The 17,645-nt window shown below is 57.3% G+C and overlaps 4 protein-coding genes across 12 annotated transcripts in view; 3 read left to right on the top strand and 1 right to left on the bottom strand.

Annotated features, from left to right (window-relative positions):
• UBALD2 (UBA like domain containing 2) overlaps positions 1 to 17,645 on the top strand; it is a 468,792-nt gene that overhangs the window by 269,593 nt on the left and 181,554 nt on the right. The gene's annotated exons all lie outside the window — the stretch shown is intronic.
• Positions 3,541 to 6,706, top strand: GALR2 (galanin receptor 2). Its single transcript, XM_050764388.1, has 2 exons — positions 3,541 to 4,011; positions 5,371 to 6,706. The coding sequence occupies exons 1-2, from the start codon at positions 3,644 to 3,646 to the stop codon at positions 6,164 to 6,166; spliced, it is 1,164 nt and encodes a 387-aa protein (XP_050620345.1). The 5' UTR covers positions 3,541 to 3,643; the 3' UTR covers positions 6,167 to 6,706.
• ZACN (zinc activated ion channel) lies at positions 6,501 to 11,162 on the top strand. Its single transcript, XM_050762373.1, has 11 exons — positions 6,501 to 6,543; positions 7,563 to 7,632; positions 7,809 to 7,921; positions 7,997 to 8,121; positions 8,266 to 8,310; positions 8,452 to 8,558; positions 8,774 to 8,943; positions 9,786 to 9,910; positions 10,051 to 10,261; positions 10,372 to 10,536; positions 10,972 to 11,162. The coding sequence occupies exons 1-11, from the start codon at positions 6,501 to 6,503 to the stop codon at positions 11,160 to 11,162; spliced, it is 1,365 nt and encodes a 454-aa protein (XP_050618330.1).
• The window catches only part of EXOC7 (exocyst complex component 7), a 42,131-nt gene continuing 34,009 nt past the window's right edge, over positions 9,524 to 17,645 (bottom strand). For 4 of the 8 annotated variants that reach the window (XM_050764241.1, XM_050764243.1, XM_050764245.1 and 1 more), the window contains 12 exons: positions 17,335 to 17,487; positions 17,029 to 17,127; positions 16,599 to 16,661; positions 16,199 to 16,265; positions 15,402 to 15,440; positions 14,621 to 14,686; positions 14,220 to 14,340; positions 13,863 to 13,958; positions 13,039 to 13,102; positions 12,770 to 12,811; positions 12,528 to 12,661; positions 9,524 to 12,272 (listed from right to left, as the gene is read on the bottom strand). In XM_050764241.1, the coding sequence (XP_050620198.1) occupies positions 12,170 to 12,272; positions 12,528 to 12,661; positions 12,770 to 12,811; positions 13,039 to 13,102; positions 13,863 to 13,958; positions 14,220 to 14,340; positions 14,621 to 14,686; positions 15,402 to 15,440; positions 16,199 to 16,265; positions 16,599 to 16,661; positions 17,029 to 17,127; positions 17,335 to 17,487 (1,047 nt within the window). In that variant the 3' untranslated portion in view covers positions 9,524 to 12,169. The remainder of the gene's footprint in view (positions 12,273 to 12,527; positions 12,662 to 12,769; positions 12,812 to 13,038; positions 13,103 to 13,862; positions 13,959 to 14,219; positions 14,341 to 14,620; positions 14,687 to 15,401; positions 15,441 to 16,198; positions 16,266 to 16,598; positions 16,662 to 17,028; positions 17,128 to 17,334; positions 17,488 to 17,645) is intronic. The other 4 variants (XM_050764242.1, XM_050764246.1, XM_050764247.1 and 1 more) reach the window with 1 other exon arrangement.

The following is a 17,645-nucleotide window of genomic DNA, read 5'->3' as shown; positions in this document are numbered from 1 at the left end:
ATGCTACAATGTGGATGAACTTTGAAAACATCACGCTAAGTGAAAGAAGCCACACACAAAAAAGGCCACATATTGTATGACTTTGTTTATATGAAATGTTAAGTATAGGTAAATTGTAGAGACAAAAAGTAGATTGGTGGTTATCTGGGCCTGTAGAGATGGGGTGGGGATGGAGATGGGAGATTCGATGCTAAAGGCTAATAGGTGTGAGTTTCTTTTGGAGGGGAAGAAAATGTTCTAGAAGTGGCCGGGCGCGGTGGCTCAAGCCTGTAATCCCAGCACTTTGGGAGGCCGAGACGGGTGGGTCACGAGGTCAGGAGATCGAGACCATCCTGGCTAACACAGTGAAACCCCGTCTCTACTAAAAAAATACAAAAAACAGGAGAATGGCGTAAACCCGGGAGGCGGAGCTTGCAGTGAGCTGAGATCTGGCCACTGCACTCCAGCCCGGGCGACAAAGCGAGACTCTGTCTCAAAAAAAAAAAGAAAATGTTCTAGAAGTGATTGTGGCAACTGTCGCACAACTCTGTGAATGTACTAGAAGCCAAATGAACACTTTAAATGGGTAAATGGTATGATATGTGAATTATATTTCTTTTATCTTTTTTTTTTTTTTGAGATGGAGTCTCACTCTGTCGCCCAGGCTGGAGTGCAGTGGTACAATCACGGTTCATTGCAACCTCTACCTCCCAGGTTCAAACGATTCTTCTGCCTCAGCCTCCCGAGTAGCTGGGACTACAGGTGTGTGCCACCATGCTCGGGTAATTTTTTTTTTTTTTTTTTTTTTTTTTTTTTAGTAGAGTTGGGCTTTCACCATATTGGCCAGGCTGGGCTTGAACTCCTGACCTCATGATTCGCTCACCTCGGCCTCCCAAAGTGCTGGGATCACAGGCGTGATACGTGATACGTGAATTATATTTCAACAAAGCTGTTACCAAAAAAGTGGGATCATGTTAGTCCTCTAGTCAAAACCAGGCACTGCCACCTCATTTTACGCAGACTACATGCCACAATCCTTAGACTGGGGGAGAAAAAAATCCCTCACATCTCCTACCAATCCCCTTGCTGGTTCAACTCAGGTCATACCGGCTTCCCTGCCTCAGGAACACAGGCGCGCTCCTACATTATGGCCTTTGCACTGGCTTTGGTCTCTCTCTGAAATGCTTTTCTGGCCAGGCATGGTGGCTCATGTGTATAATCCCAGCACTTTGGGAGGCTGAAGTGAGGACTGCTTGAGCCCAGGAGTTCGAGACCATCATGGGGAACATAGGGAGACTCCATCTCTAAAAAAAGAAGAGTCTGAGCGCGGTGGCTCACGCCTGTAATCCCAGCACTTTGGGAGGCCAAGGCAGGTGGAACACCTGGGGTCAGGAGTTTGAGAACAGCCTGAGCAACATGGTGAAACCCCATTCTACTAAAAATACAAAAAATTAGCTGGGTGTGGTGGCGCATGCCTGTAGTCCCAGGTACTCGGGAGGCTGAGGCAGGAGAATTGCTTGAGCCCTAGAAGCAGAGGTTGCAGTGAGCTGAGATCGTGCCACTGCACTCCAACCTGGGTGACAGAGTAAGACTCCGTCTCAAAAAAATAAAAAAGAAAGAAAAGAAATGCTCTTCCCCTACATATTCCCTTTGATAGCCCCTCACTACCTTCAAGTCTTTGCTCAAATGTCAACTTAATGAGGTCTGCGTGACCACTCTACTTTAAATTGTACCATCACCACCATCGTGGTGCTCCCAAATCCCCTTACTCTAAACTACTTTTCCCGCAAGCACTTATCAACTTGCAATACTTAATATGTTATGTTTACTGTATGTCTCTGTTGCTAGAAAGTTCACGGAGGACCTTGATCTTCGTAGAGCTCACTGGTATAGTATATCCTAAGGCACATAACAGTGCCTGGAAAGGAGCAGCTGCTTAATAAATATTTATTGAATAAATAAATGGTGAGCATCTCATAAACACAAACTGTTATCTTCTTCCTGTTCAATGAGTAGGCAGGCAGGGCAGGAGTGTGAATAAGGTTTCCTTATCAAGAGGAGGAGGTAGTTGGGCTTCTGAGAGACTTTTTCCTTGGGGGAAAAAAAGAGGAAAAATAATATTCTTGACACTGGACCCCAGGGACCAGAACAGGGGAAGGTGAGGCAGCTATGAAGTTGCAGAGACAGAAGGTGGTGATTTTCAGACCCAGTGAACTGGGAGGCTTAAGTTCTACTTAAATAGTAATGATTCGTTGTCCCAAATGCTTGTTGCAGAAACAAATGTTTACATTTTATTGCAACCTAAACACCATCCAGGGAAATGCTGCTTGTGTGTGGAACTCTACTGTTTCGAATTTCCTCAGGGTATACGGAATAAAGTCAGGAGAAAAAGAAGAAGGATCTGAGATCTGATGTATTCAGATTTAACTAACTGGGTTCAGGCCTCTGCCATACATCTCATTCCTTTCTCAGCAGATCCCTCTGAGAAGGAAGTGTTACCATTTCCTTGTTACAGCTGAGGAAACTGAGGGACGGCACCAAAGACAGAGCCTGACACAATACATGCTCAATATATTGGATTGAATTGGAGGGAAAACGTTCCATGGGTAAGAGAAGGGAAAAAGGTGGACCGGCGCGGTGGCTCACACCTGTAATCCCAGCACTTTGGGAGGCCAAAGCGGGCGGATCACTTGAGGTCAGGAGTTTGAGACCAGCCTGGACAACATGGTGAAACCCCGTCTCTACTAAAAATACAAAAATTAGCCAGGCGTGGTGGCGGGCGCCTGTAATCCCAGCTACTCAGGAGGCTGAGGCAGGAGGATCCGCTTGAACCCGGGGTGGGGGAAGCGGGGCGGGAGGAGGTTGCAGTGAGCCGATATCGTGCCACTGCATTCCAGCCTGGGCGACAGAGTGAGACTCTGTCTCAAAAAATACAAATACAAATACGAAAAAACTAGCCAGGCTTGGTGGGCCTGTAGTCCCATCTACTCAGGAGGCCGAGGCAGGAGAACGGTTTGAACCGGGGAGAGGGAAGTTGCAGTCAGCCAAGATCGCTCAGCTGCACTCCAGCCTGGGCGAGAGCGCCATACTCCAGGACCCCTCATCAGCCTCCGCCCCGTGTCTCCTCCCCTCATCTCCCAGGGGTCCTCTTTTGAAGGCACCCCCACACCTCGACGGTCCAGGGAAGTCCCGCACTCCTGCCAGGCTGCAGCGAAGCACCGTGGCGCGCGGGGTCCAAGGCTGGTGGTCCCTGTGGCGCGGTGCACACGCAGGGTCCGGGGTCGACCCCTCCACCGCTCCGGCGTCTGCTGGGGAAGTCAGTCCGCCTGGTCAGCCCAGAACCCCCGAATCCGGGTGCTGGAGCTCGGGAGCAGGCACAAGCGCCACTCTCCGCCTGCGCCGTGGAATGCGCGTCAGGACCACTCGGCAGCCCTTCCCCCAGCGCCGCCGGCCGCTGCTGGGGACAACCTCACGCTCCGGTCTCTTGCTCCTCCTCCTGACCCCAGCGCACCCCCATCCCCGCCCCAGATGCAGCGAGGCTCCCTCCGCCTTCAGCCCAGCAGAGTCGCACTAGGGGTTGCAGCGGCCGCAGCCCCAGGACCTTCCCGCTCACGGAGACCCAGACGGCTGCAGGAGCCCAGGCAGCCTCGGGGTCGACGGCACCATGAACGTCTCGGGCTGCCCAGGAGCCGGGAACGCGAGCCAGGTGGGCGGCGGGGGCGGCTGGCACCCCGAGGCGGTCATCGTGCCCCTGCTCTTCGCGCTCATCTTCCTCGTGGGCACCGTGGGCAACACGCTGGTGCTGGCGGTGCTGCTGCGCGGCGGCCAGGCGGTCAGCACCACCAACCTGTTCATTCTCAACCTGGGCGTGGCCGACCTGTGTTTCATCCTGTGCTGCGTGCCCTTCCAGGCCACCATCTACACGCTGGACGGCTGGGTGTTCGGCTCGCTGCTGTGCAAGGCTGTGCACTTCCTCATCTTCCTCACCATGCACGCCAGCAGCTTCACGCTGGCCGCCGTCTCGCTGGACAGGTGAGCCAGCGCCCTGGCCTCCCTGGGAGATGGGCATCCACTCGGGGGATGGAGCGGGAGGCGGGACCGGGGGATCAAGAAGGGATGCGCAGAGTGGGAGAGGACTTTAAGAAGGCAGTGGAAGACAAGCGGGCGCGGAGGAGGAGAAAGAGGAAATAGAATGGGGGACCGTGGTGTCCCCCTCGGTTAGGTTCGTCCTGGGGCCTGGAAGCCTGGAGAATGTGGCTCTCCAGCGCCGCCCTCGCCTGACAACGCGCAGCATTTCCCAGTACGACGCGTTCGTGCGCGTTCGTCTAGCTTGAGCTTAATGCCCCCGTGAGGGTGGGATAGGACAAAGTGCCCAATGTACAGAAGAGTTGAGTTCCTAAGTAACTCGCTCAGAGTCGCCAGCCAGGGATCCGGTGCATAAAGTGACTGTCTCCTGCAGCCAACTTCAGTCACCCCACTGCACTCGCCTCCAAGCCACAGTTTGGTTGGTTGGTTGGTGTGGTCGGCTCAGGTCCAGGCTGTGGATCTTGGGTCCTTTGCGAGGACCCCCGCCGAAGTCCGAGCAAGCGTGTCTAAAGGTCCCTAGCTCAGTCCCAGCTACTCTGCCCCTCGCTTCCAAACAAAACAAAACAAAACAAAACCAAAAACAAGTCAGGGGTGGGGAGAGGAGCGTGCCCTGGGGTTCTCCAGCCAGAGGAGAGCGAGAGAGGCACAGTCGGGAGAGCGCGGGACTCAGGTGAAGCTTGAAATGACACTAGGATGGTTCCTGGGGAGGAAATCTGCGTATCTTCCCCTCTCCCTTCTCCGGAAAAACGGAGGTGAGGCCAGACTCCCCCCACACCTCCTGTAGCCACTGAGCGGGAAGTGCGTTGGTTCCCAGCGCGCTGGTGGGATCCACAAAGCTCGGATTCTCTCAGGAATCGCATGAGAAACTGACTGTCCCTTGCCCAACATGTCTTCTCCAGGCTGTCTGCTATAGCCTCAGGCGCCTCCCCACTCCCTCCCGCGGCACCGTCACTAGTGGGTAGTCACAGCCTCCCGGAGCCCATAGCCGGTTCTCCAACCTTTAGTCTTCGGTGACTTTGGGATGCCCTCTCAGTGGAGTCCGTCCGTGGTTGCAGTCCCCGGGGGCAGCGGGAGAATGGCTTGGAGGCGCACCTTTCCCGCTGCCGGGCCCGCCGCATTTCCAGGCTCCGCTCAGTGTCTGGGACGCGCTGGGACGCCCCCACCTACACCCTCACCCCCACCTCCGGTGTGTGCGGTGTAACCATGCGTTAAGGACCTTCCTCGAGAGTGACCGTGGGGCCCGAGGTGCAGGGGTCGCGACCTGCCAGCGCTCAGCCGACGTCTCCCTTCCCGGCTTGACCGCAGGTATCTGGCCATCCGCTACCCGCTGCACTCCCGCGAACTGCGCACGCCTCGAAACGCGCTGGCAGCGATCGCGCTCATCTGGGGGCTGTCGCTGCTCTTCTCTGGGCCCTACCTGAGTTACTACCGCCAGTCGCAGCTGGCCAACCTGACCGTGTGCCATCCCGCGTGGAGCGCCCCTCGCCGCCGCGCCATGGACCTCTGCACCTTCGTCTTCAGCTACCTGCTTCCGGTGCTGGTTCTCAGCCTGACCTACGCGCGCACCCTGCGCTACCTCTGGCGTGCCGTCGACCCGGTGGCCGCGGGCTCGGGTGCCCGGCGCGCCAAACGCAAGGTGACACGCATGATCCTTATCGTGGCCGCGCTCTTCTGCCTCTGCTGGATGCCCCACCACGCGCTCATCCTCTGCGTGTGGTTCGGCCATTTCCCGCTCACGCGCGCTACTTACGCGCTTCGCATCCTCTCGCACCTGGTCTCCTACGCCAACTCCTGCGTGAACCCCATCGTTTACGCGCTGGTCTCCAAACACTTCCGCAAAGGCTTCCGCAAGATCTGCGCGGGCCTGCTGGGCCGTGCCCCACGCCGAGCCTCGGGCCGCGTGTGCGCTGCCGCGCCGGGCACCCACAGTGGCAGCGTGCTGGAGCGCGAGTCCACCGACCTGTCGCACGTGAGCGAGGCGGCAGAGGCCCTTCATCCCTGCCCCGGCGCTTCCCAGCCGTGCACCCTCGAGCCTGGTCCCGGCCCGTCTTGGCGGGGCCCAAAGGCAGGCAACAGCATCCTGACAGTTGATGTGACCTGAAAACACTTAGCGGGCACGCTTGGATGTTACAGAGTTGGAGTCATTGTTGGGGGACTGTGGGGAGAGCTTTGCCTGTTAATAAAACGCACAAACCATTTCACATGCAGCGACAGCGCTGTTTCGCGTTTCTCATTGTCTTGAGACTCTGTGGGAAGCCTCTGGGGCTTCACACAGGGGCTCCCTAGGGGTGAGTGCAGGACCCTTTGCAGAGCTACCAGGAAAGAGGGCTGACCACACCTAAGGCAGCCGGGTTACAATCCGCATAAAAATCTGAGCCTGGGGAGCGTGCGACAGAGGCAGGCAGACTGTTTTAGGCGTTCAATAAAGTCGGTCGATGACAGACACAGATGTGTGTTCCCAGTCGCATTTGTGCTCTGGTGTGTAACAGATCTGTCCTCGCCTGCTTCCAGCTCCCAGGGCCCCTTTGAGTCTGGACAGCCCAGTCAGTCCCCTCCATTTTTGGCCTTAGCTTTTCCTTCCCTCGCTGCAGCTGGGCCAGGATCAAGTCTCCAGGGGCTGTTTCACTCCAGATAGAACTCCCTTCCCAGAGGCTTTTTTTTTGGTTTCTGTGTTGTTGTTGTTTGTTTTCTGAGATGGAGTTTTGCTCTTGTTGCCCAGGCTGGAGTGCAATGGTGCAATCTTGGCTCACTGCGACCTCTGCCTCCCAGGTTCAAGTGATTCTCCTGCCTGTCTCCCAAGTAGCTGGGCTTACCACCATGGATACTAATACAGCTAATTTCTGTATTTTTAGTAGAGACAGGGTTTTACCATATTGGCCAGGCTGGTCTCAAACTCCTGACCTCAGCCTCCTTCAAAGTGCTGGGATTACTGGGATTACCAGAATTCTTTTGTTCTTTTTTTTTTCTTTGGTGTGTGTGTGGTGGGGGGAGGGAAGGCAGAGTCTGGCTCTGTAGCTCAGACTGAAGTGCAGTGTTGTCTTGGCTCACTGCAACCTCCACTTCCTGGGCTCAAGTGATCCAGCTTCAGCCTCCCGAGTAGTTGGGACTACAGGTGCATGCCACCATGTCCAGCTAATTTTTGTGTTTTTGATAGAGACAGAGTCTCCCTATGTTACTCTGGTCTCAAACCCCTGGGCTCAAGCAATCTGCCCTCCTTGGTCTCCCAAAGTGCTGAGATTACAGGCATGAGCCACCATGTCCAGGGTTCTTGAGCCAAGGCTCTTTACACAAAATCACTTCAGTGTTTAAGGAGAGCAGGGAGACTCTCAAGGCTGTCCCCATCTCACATCATTGAGCACAGAACACTCACCAAGGGTTTGGGTCTTAGGTAGGTTGGTGTCAGCCACTGAAATGCAGGGGACACCCGTGGGCCCTGATTGGAAGGACAAAATCGGGGAGAGGTAGAGGTCTTACACCTGCCAGGTCCCCCTGGGCAGGCATTGAGCGTCGCAACGGGTTCCAGGTGGTGGAAATGGAGCGGGACAGGGACACCAAGGCAGCTGCAGTGTGGGCGGGGCTGGGTCCTGGGCTTTATCTTTGGGTGTTTGCGGAACTGGGGCAGGGGCTGCCAAGTCCATGGCTCTAGGGTCCTTGCCCAGAGCAGCTGCCTCTGACCAATTGCTCAGCTGCCGGAGAAGTGACTAGAACAGAGGTTGTAGCTTAGGCACTGTTGCTCCTTCCAGTCCCTCCGTGCAGTTGATGATGGCCCTGTGGCCCCTGCTCCATTTCACCTTCCTGGGGTTTAGCATCACCTGGCCCTTGGTCCATGGGCAGGGCTTCCAAGAGACAGCAGCCGGTAGGTGGAGGGCAAGGTCATAAGCTTTGCGATGGGCCCTAGGGCACCTGAGTGACCTTGACCTTTATCGCTCAGTCTGGCCATCCCTCTTCAACGTCAGCTTGCCCCAGAAGGCTCAGGAAAGCATCCAGATTCCAAACAATGGGAGTGCACCCCTGCTCGTGGATGTGCAGGTGTTTGTCTCCAATGTGTTTAATGTGGTAAGTGACGCTAGGCCAAGGGCCCTAAGTGCTGGGCTGGGCAGGAGACAGGACTCAGCCCTGGATAGTGCTGGGGTCTCCTGCCGTGTTCGTGTTCTGCCAACACAGCGCTCACCCTGAGGTGACGCACTGCCCTTCCCTCAGGACATCCTGCGATACACAATGTCCTCCATGCTGCTGCTTAAGCTGGTGAGCTCCTATCCCCGGGGAGGTGGGATGGGAAAGCCCAGCTGAGTCCAGCTCAGAAGTACCAGCCTTCATCAACATGCTGAGCTTGGGGGCATGGATACGTGGAGATCAGGAGCCTCAGTGGTGCCCTTGTGTCCCCAGTCCTGGCTGGACACGCGCCTGGCCTGGAACACTAGTGCACACCCGCGGCACGCTGTCACGCTACCCTGGGATTCTCTCTGGACACCAAGGCTCACCATCCTGGAGGCGTAAGTGAAACAGTTCCTGCCCCAGGAATCTGCGGTGCATAGCCCTCCTTTTCCCCATCTACAACCTAGAGGCTGGGTGAATATGCCCCTCCTGGCAGTCCCTGCCAGACTAGCAGTGCATCTCTACTGCCTCTGTGGTTGGGGGTGGGATGCCAGGGTCTCCCCTGGCCCTGTCCAAGGGGCTGGGGCTCTGGCTGTGGTACCTTTCCCCACAGGCTCTGGGTGGACTGGAGGGACCAGAGCCCACAGGTCCGAGTAGACCAGGACGGCCACGTGAAGCTCAATCTGGCCCTCACCACGGAGACCAACTGCAACTTTGAGCTCCTCCACTTCCCCCGGGACCACAGCAACTGCAGCCTCAGTTTCTATGCTCTTAGCAACACAGGTGCTGACAGGGCAGGGGCTGCAGGGTTGGGGAGGGGAGGAAGAAGGTGGGGAAAGGGAACTCCTAGGTCTGTGGTGCAGCGCAGAGGGAAGGGGAGAAGGCAGACGGAAAGGGAATGCCCAGGTCTGTGTTCAGAGCAGTCTACCCCAGGTTTAGGTGGGCAGCACCTGCTCTCCCACTGCGCCCCCTACTTGAGGGGCAGCCCCTCTCTGTGCTCAGCGGTAGCCTCAGGGCTCCTCTCTAGGGTGACAGACTCAAAGACTGGCAGCAGTTCTGCAATCCTAGAGGTCCGAGCACATCAGTCTTCTGTCCTCCCCGGAGCAACTGCCCTCCACAGCCATGGCCTGACCGCAGTGGCTCAGCCCCTTGCAGCAAGGCCAGAGGCTCAGGATGCTGTGGCCTCACTCCTGGAAACCACCTGAAGGTGCAGCCACCCTGTATAAACCCATTGGGTGACATCTAACTTGGCAAAGAAGTCCTACTCTTCCCTCCGTGAGAGACCACAGCCGTAGCCCTGGGGATCCTGCTTCAGGTGTGAGATGATAGACTGGCGAATCTGTGACCAGTTCTCCCTCCACCATGAAGTGGTGCAAAGTACATTTATTTTTACAATGAAAGCTCATCTATGAATCTGATAAAGGCCTTCCTTTAACTGGAGACGATTTGGGATGTTGCAAAACAAGGTTTGGGAAGCCCATCTACGGACTGGTTTTGTCTCCAAGTCTGTCCCTGCCAAAAGCCATCAACAGTCTCCATCACCCCTGGGCTCCAGTCTGCTACCCCCAGACTTGGCAGCTGGGATCTCTCCTTCCTAGTTCACAGTTCTCATTCCCACCCCTCAGCGATGGAGTTAGAGTTCCAGACCCACGCGGTGAACGAGATTGTGAGTGTCAAGAGGGAATACGTAGTTTATGATCTGAAGGCCCAAGTCCCACCCCAGCAGCTGGTGCCCTGCTTCCAGGTGAAGGTGAGTCAAGTCGGGAGGAGGCCAACAGAGGCCTGCTGGAGGCGGGTGGGGGAGAGGATGCAGGGCCAGAGGCCAAGCCCCATGCCCTCACTGCCCACCTCCTTCCTCCCACTGGAAGGCCCTGGCTTTTCCCCTTCCAGATGAGCCTGAAGAACACGGCACTCAAGTCCATCATCGCTCTCTTGGTGCCTGCAGAGGCGCTGCTGCTGGCTGACGTGTGCGGGGGGCTGCTGCCCCTCCGGGCCATTGAGCGCATAGGCTACAAGGTGACATTGCTGCTGGGCTACCTCGTCTTCCACTCCTCCCTGGTGCAGGCCCTGCCCAGCTCCTCCTCCTGCAACCCACTGCTCAGTAAGCCCTGCTACCTCACCCAGCCTGCCGTTTCTCCCCCGTCACCCACTGCTGCTCAGCTTGCTGAGGGACTGGCCCCTGAGCATCTCCCCGTGCCCTGCCTCCCCCAGTTTACTACTTCACCATCCTGCTGCTGCTGCTCTTCCTCAGCACCATGGAGACTGTGCTGCTGGCTGGGCTGCTGGCCCGGAGCAGCCTTGGGGCCAAAAGCAGCCCCAGCCCAGCCCCAAGAGGGGAACAGCAAGAGCATGGCAACCCAGGGCCTCATCCTGAAGGTGGGCAGGGGCTGGGGCCCCTTTCTGGGGCTGGGGGGTAAGGAATGAGGCCTAGGTGCATACCTAGGGCTGGGGTGACGGCGCGGGGGGTTCAGGCGTGCATAGAAGCTCCTTGCATCTACCCTGTTGGCTCTCCTATCCCTGGTCTCCACCATGTCCTCCTCCCTTAGAAGAAACAGGTCTGGGGGGCAGGGAGCAAGCTTAGCCTCCCTGACGTCCCAGGTGACCTCAATCCCCTGATAACCCACACCTTGCACAGCCTAAGAGGGTGTTTCTTTAACTGAAGATGGCCTGAAATGGGCCAGACCCAAATTTTCATCAGCTGAGAATCTAAGAAAGGGAGAGATACAAGCTGATGACCCCTGTGGTTCACTCTTCTGCTCATGTTGGGGGGACCTTGAAGAACAGCTCCTTTCCCTGTATGTCTCCCCACAGAGTCCCCCAGAGGAGTAAAGGGGTCACAGAGAAGCTGGCCTGAGACTGCTGACCGCATCTTCTTCCTCGTGTATGTGGTTGGGGTGCTATGCAGCCAATTCATCTTCGCTGGAATCTGGATGTGGGCAGCGTGCAAGTCTGGCCCAGCCCCTGGAGAGGCTGCACCCCATGGCAGGCGGCCTAGACCGTAACGGGGCAGGGCCTGGGCTGCACACCTGAGGATGAAGTTTGCTTTCCCATGGCTGGGGGAGGGCCATGGCAGGGTCTCTGGATGAAGCCAGGCTGAGCTTCCCCTCTGTAAGCACACAAGCAGAGTGTGAAATAAACCCATCTCCAGTGCAAGTGTGCCTCAAGGGTCAGTCTTCATTCTCGTCCTAAATAGGCGGGGTCCTATTTTTTGCTTCCAACTCTCACTTTGCTCCTGAACTTTTCCCCATTGTCCCTGTCTCCCAGCCCATAGGCAGGCAGCCTAACTGCTCCTTTGGCAACGACGACTGCTTGGCTCTGGGCCAGGAGGCACTGAGGCTGGGGACCAGAGACAGGCGCTTGAGGAAGGCTGCAGAGGGTGGGATGGAACTCCTCCTCCGAACGCCTCCTGCAGTGTGCTGGACTCTAGGGAAATGGCCAGTGAGTCTGCCTCCTCCAGCCACCTAGGGAACTCCTAGGAGGGAAAGGTCCCGGACCTCAGGCCTGTGGGCGAGCGGGAATGTGTTTTAAGAGAGGGCGTCAATGCTGACTGCCTTTCCTCCAGGTGCTCTAGCTGCTTCTCTAGCTGCTTCTCTGAGCCCTACCACATCTCTGGGCTGTAAGGGAGTTCTCTGTCCTCCGCTCTGACCTAGGCTGGAGGTAGGGCCATTCTGCCCTGCTGCTCTTGGTACACATGGGACAGCAGTGGGCACAGGCCTCTGTCTTCCTTCTCTCCTTTCCTGTTTCAGAAGCCATCTGGGTCATAAAAGCCAAGGTGTGAAGGGACCCCAGGCTTCCCAGAGAGTGCTGGTTCGGCTGGGAACACGGGCTGTGGGGAGAAAGTGGAAACCAGGACTAGAGGGCTCAGGGACACGGCTCCTGGATGGGGTGGTGGAGACAGGTCTCTGTCCCTAAGGATTTCGAGCTCACCCAGCCCAGAGACAAGTTAACACTGGTTTATCTGTCCAATGACATGCCAGTCTGGTGGAATCAGGCAGGGCTAGCAGAAGGCTCAGGCAGAGGTGTCGAAAAGGCGATCGATCATGTCGCCCACCTGCTCCACGCCGTACTTGATGTACTTCTCTGGGTTCTTGGTGAAGGGTACGCTGCCGAACCTGAAGGGGCACTGTGGTCAGGGGACGGAGGGCCACCCTCCCCAGCTCCACCCTCAGCCTAAGGCACTCCTGACAGTCTCTTGGAAGGGGTGGTCCTGAGTGATTCCCTGTCTGGTCCCGCCCCAAAGCCCAGGGCACTGGATCTGCTGCCTAAACCCCCCACCCTTCTCCTTTTTCCCTTGAGGAAGAGGAGCTTGAAGAGGCCCACTGGGGCTGTGGGCAGCACAGGCTGGGAGAGGGAAATGGAAGGCTCACTTCTGTAGAAAGGCCCCATAGGTCTCCTTGACAATGGTCTTCTGGGCCTGGCGAATCCTGTCCCTCTGCTCTGTGTCTGGAATAGCCCAGGCCTTCTGGATTTTGCACAGTTCTTCGAGGCCATCATTGAAGCCCTGGCCACCAAAAAGGTGAAAAAGGAAGGGACCCAGAGACAAACATTTTGGATGTGTGTTGCCTCAACAGTAGCAGCAAGCAGTGGAGGGGAGAGGACCCCGACTCACCTTAAAACGTTCCTTGATAATCTGCCGCTCCTTGTCCCGGAGCTGGGAAGCCAGGAGAGACGGCAGAGAAAGCTCACTTTACAGCCCAGTGGCCTGCCCCCACTCTTCCCCAAACCCTCTTGGCCTGGGCCTCTCTCCTGTGTCCTGATGGACGCATGCATCCTTTGCTCTCTGATCCCAGAGGGATGCTTGTCCACTTTTTCACCGAGACAAGACAAAAAGTATCCCACCTGCTAGACACCCCTTCCCAGCCCAGGCCTTGAGCCCACCTTGACTCCCGGCTGGAACACAGGTAGATTCTTCTCTGCGATGTAATCGGTCACCTTTAACCAACTGCCAGACAGAAAGAGAAGTGTGAGGGCAGGGGGCGGCCTACCTCAGTGGCCTGGCTTGTTTCATTTGCTAAATCTCTGGATCTACTTGGTGGGTGGTAGTAGGAAGGGATATGGGTCACACATAAGCAAAACAACAGATTTTCTTCCTGGGAATAGAAAATCTTTAAACTGGTCACTTTCTGAGAAAACATAAGTAAACACTTGAGTGTTCAATAAATTGAACAAATACTATCAACTATACTTTACATCAATATCATGGCAAATTAAGATGGAGAAACATGAGAAAGAAAGGAGTGAAGGGCAGAAGAAGGAGAAGGAAGAGGGAGACACATTCAAAGGGAAGAAACAAGGCCAGGAAGAAAGAGGACCAGAGAAGCAGAGGGATCCCCACAGACCAAGGCTCAGCCAAGTTCAAGTGCTCTCATGACCTTGCTCTTCTCCTGGGGTAAACATTACCCACGTCTCTGACAGTCAGCTCTTCGATCATTCTTAGCCTTGACGCTTGGCAGACTCCCCTCTACAGTGGTGACAGTGGGCCCCTAGGAGCAGGTAGTGGTGGAGGAGGGGGGCTTCTCTCTCCGGCCCGTGAGTTTGATTAGAAACCAAGTGGAGGATTAGGGTCCAGAGGACAGGAGTTCCCCATGACCGACCCTGTGTTCTGAGGTGCTGAGAAGGAAGAGTGCGTGGTGGCACGGGGCGGGGTGAGGGCTAAGACGGCTGGGGGCCTATGCAGGAGCAGGGCGGGCCCAGCCTCTCACCTGCGCTGGTAGGTCTGGATCTGCTGCTCAATGTGCTCCCGGTAGGAGCGCTCGGCAGTCTTCTGTGTCACTGCCACCAGCTGGATCAGTTCAGACCTGGGTGAGGGTAGGGGACAGAGGAGAAGGGGCAGGACTGGCTCCTCACGCCCAAAGACTGCAGCAATGCTGGGAGGGCCTCCCATTGCACCCCAAACTCTACAAGCTCTACAGCAGCAGCACTCCCACCTTCCGGGTCCTGGGATGGAGGAGACTGAAGCACCCCCTCCCCTCTCATCCACAAGAGAAGGAGCCCAGGGGGCAGGGGCTGGCACGGCTGCACAGCCGAGGGGCGCAGACTCGCTCCCTCAGGCCACTTACTTCTCCAGGGACTTGAGGATGTAATTGTAGTTGTTGTGAAGGAAGATGGCGCTCAGAGCTGGGTCCTCGTACACCTTGGACTTGCTCAGCAAGTTCAACTGTAGGTTGCCCAGTACTTTACCTGCACAGGGAAAAATGGGGCCACACCCATCATGGCAGTCTGACCCAAATGACCCCATCCCGGGACCTGCTAACGCACTCCTATCCATCGCTCCTCGTCACCTCAGGAGGCCTTAGCCCAGCTCCCCTCAGCCTCTGAACTAGAGGTCAGGTTGTGGTTCCAAAGGTCAGATGGCACTTAGGAGAGGGCCCTGGGAATAGCCAGAGAGCACAGACAGAAGGAAGGGAAAGGCAGGGCATGCAGGCGGCAGGGCTGCTGGTCTGCCCGGGAGAACACTCACAGATATAGGTGCTTAGCAGCCGCTTGCTGAACTCGGAGCTGTAGCTGGTGGCCGAAGAGCTGGTCTCTGTGAGAGGAGAAGTCCTGTTATTGCAGTGGCAGCAGCCAAGACCCTCAACGGCCCTTCCCCCATGCCATGCAGCAGTCTGAGGGGACACTGAGGTCCCCGGGCTTCCTCGGGCAGAGCCAGCTACCTGCTAAGCCACAGGGCGGCCCCTGCCACAGGAAGCACCGGCCCTGGATTTTCTGGAACCCAGAGCTGCCCTCTATGATGGGGTGGCATGGCTAAGGAGCTGGTCCATGTCAGCAGAAAAGCTGGCAGGACAAGAGTGAGATGCCAGTGCCCTATCCCCTCCTGCGCCCACCCACCCTGGGTGGTTTCTACAAGGCCCCCTTTTTCTTTTTGCCAACAGCAGAGTCTTAGAAAGGGCTCCTCACAGTCTCTGCACCTTCTTCCCTACATTCAAACATCCCCCTCTACCAGACCCTCCTGAATAGAGGAAGCTGCGGCCTGCAGTGTGGAAGGCCGAGTAGGGACAGCAAGGCAGGGAGGCCGGGTGAGCCTGGGGGGTGTATTCAGGGCTCTGGCCCCGGCAGGTGCTGCGGATAAGCTCAGAGACAGAGTGGCCCTGAAGGGAGCAGAGAGAGTTGAGAGCACCCTGAGAAAACTCATGTCCCCTCTGACTCGGGCTCCCCAGTAGGTCCTGAGAGTCAGTCCCCAGGGAACCTCACCCACCAAGCTTCAGAGGGACAGAAGGGGGCTGCAGAACCGCACTGCTTACCTCGGGGGTCTAAAGGAATATTGTATGTGTCCCCAAGAACTACGGAGTGAAAGGCAGTGCACACAGAGGGGACGGAAGGAGAGACAAAGGAGGGAGAAAGATGCAAAGTGCAAAAAACAGGTTAGAAATGGCACGTCAACCCGAGTCAAGCAGACCTCTCCCCACGACAGCCAGAACACAGACAGCAAGACACAGCAGGCAGGACCCTCTGAGGACCAGGGAGCGCTCTGTAAGTACAGAGCTGGGAAACTGCAGGCTGGAGGCTGCCCATGGGCTCCCTGCCCCCAAAATGGGACGGAAGGAGAGGGCCCGGGGACCTCAGTGCTTGGAATGAACCAGAAAGGTGCTCTTGCTCACAGGCCGACCCCGAGCTCCAGTCCCAGGGCAGGGCCAGCAGGAAGACACCCAGCTAGCCCTGAAACACTTGCTACCCTCTGAAGGCCAGCTGAGCGAGCCTGATGAGGAGAGCAGGCAGACACAGAGGAGGATTCGGGAGGGGGGCAGGCGCAGAAAGGACACCTTCCAACCAGCCAGCACTGCTCCCAGAGTGAGGACACTGCTTCCAGGGCGACGACGGTCAAAGGGGCTGAGGGAGGGGCCGGAGGTCCAGTGTCTGGTCTTGAAAGGTGCAGGCAAACCTCGCTCTCCTGATGCTCAGCCCCAGGGACCCTCTGCAGGGCACATCTCAACCCCTCCACAGACTGGAGACGCCTCCTCACTGCTCCCTGCCCTCTAACCCCATGTCTCCAGGCAAGAAGGGGAGTGGTGCAGGGGGCCCAGCTGGGAAGTGCCAGTACCTTGGGAGGCCAGCATGGCACCTGCCGTCTCCTGGAAGTCCAAAAGCTGCTGCAAGAAGAGGATGGCCTGGGTGGGAAGAAGACGGTGCAGAAGGGCAAGTGGCAGGCCCGGCTGACGGCCTCCCGCAGCGACCCCTCTGAGTGCCCACGGCCAGCCCAGGGCTGGGATCCGCCCAGTGAAGAGCGCGGCTGGAAACTTCATTTTCACTCTAGTCTACCAGGAAGGGCCCTGTCTGCTAGAGACACTAAGCACGTCACTGTCCATCCTGCCACCCAGGACCGCTCACAAAGGTGCGAGCAGCTCTGGGCCAGACTGGGTCCCTTCCAACAGTACTCTGCCCGGCCCTGAGCCTGGGTCCTCCTTCCTCCCCCCTTCCCGGTGTCCTCAGGCAGCACCCACATTGCTGGTGAGCTCGTGCACGGTGCCGTCCTTTGGCATGTTGTACTCCTTGTCCGGATCATTCTGTGGAAAAACAGCCTCTGGTTCCCTGAAGCAGCCCCCGGCCCACCCCACGCCCCCCGTGCACCTGCTCACGGTGCCGCCTCCTTGCAGGCGGGTGCCAGGACACCTCTCAGGCACAAAGGCTGAGCCAGGCTGGACCAAGGGGGAGAGGCCCTTCCCACCTCAGAGGGCTTGGAGGCCCCAGGAAGGAAAGGAAGGCACATGGGTGCTGACAGGCCAGCGGCGCAGCTGGCTTCCCCTGGGACAACGCACCCTCTTGGAGGCCTGCTCTCTGAGAGTCCCCCAGGGCCAGGTCACTGTGGGTGCTGGGATGGGAGGGAGGGAGAAAGGGGAGGACGGCAGGGAGAAAGGGGAGGACGGCAGGGACCTTGATGTTGTCTGCGAAGTCCTCCAGCGCTTTGGCACCAATGGTCTCCATGGAGGTGATGAGGCCAGGCAGCTTATTCTTGGTGCTGGCGGCCGTGCCCTGAGGAAGCACAAGGGAGTTCCAAGCTCTCCTCCAGTCACTCAGTGAGCAGCTCATTCGCCCAGGGCCCTTCCTAAGCTGTCTCCATGCATCCTCAGAGCAGAGGTGTGGGACGGAGAATGCGGATCTCCCAGGGAGGGATGAGGGCGGCCACACCAGGCAGCAGGATGCCTCCTGGCTGTTTTCGAGGGCCCCTCGTCCACATACCTGGAGCACCTGGTCAAACTCAGGCTTGGTCTGCTTGAGGTGCCGCAGGATGGGGAAGACGGTGAGCACCGTGGAGAAGTCGTGTCGCACAATGGCCTTCCGGGCAGCGGACACAATGTTCTCCCCTTCAAGCATCAGCCCATCCAGGGCATCCTGAGGGGACAGGGAGACAGTTCAGGGAAGGGTGGGGTGGTGGGAGCTGGCTCCAGGCTGGTGGGGGATCCTTGTAGGGTGTAGGGGGCCAGTGTGCAGGAAGTGGGGCGATGGGGAGGTGGTGAGCGTCCACCCAGGACCAGTCCACAGGGCACAAG

The sequence above is a fragment of the Macaca thibetana genome, chromosome 16, assembly GCF_024542745.1.
Source record: "Macaca thibetana thibetana isolate TM-01 chromosome 16, ASM2454274v1, whole genome shotgun sequence".
In the NCBI taxonomy this organism is placed as follows: Eukaryota; Metazoa; Chordata; class Mammalia; order Primates; family Cercopithecidae; genus Macaca; species Macaca thibetana.
Note: the sequence above shows the minus strand (reverse complement) of the source record. Positions and strands in the feature narration are given on the sequence as shown.

Coding starts and splice junctions, on each gene's coding strand:
- ZACN (XM_050762373.1), top strand. CDS start 6,501: ATGACAGACACAGATGTGTGTTCCCAGTCGCATTTGTGCTCTG. Junction 8,311..8,451: donor CCATGCTGCTGCTTAAGCTG/GTGAGCTCCTAT, acceptor TTGTGTCCCCAG/TCCTGGCTGGACACGCGCCT. Junction 9,911..10,050: donor TGCCCTGCTTCCAGGTGAAG/GTGAGTCAAGTC, acceptor TTCCCCTTCCAG/ATGAGCCTGAAGAACACGGC.
- GALR2 (XM_050764388.1), top strand. CDS start 3,644: ATGAACGTCTCGGGCTGCCCAGGAGCCGGGAACGCGAGCCAGGTGGGC. Junction 4,012..5,370: donor GCCGCCGTCTCGCTGGACAG/GTGAGCCAGCGC, acceptor GCTTGACCGCAG/GTATCTGGCCATCCGCTACC.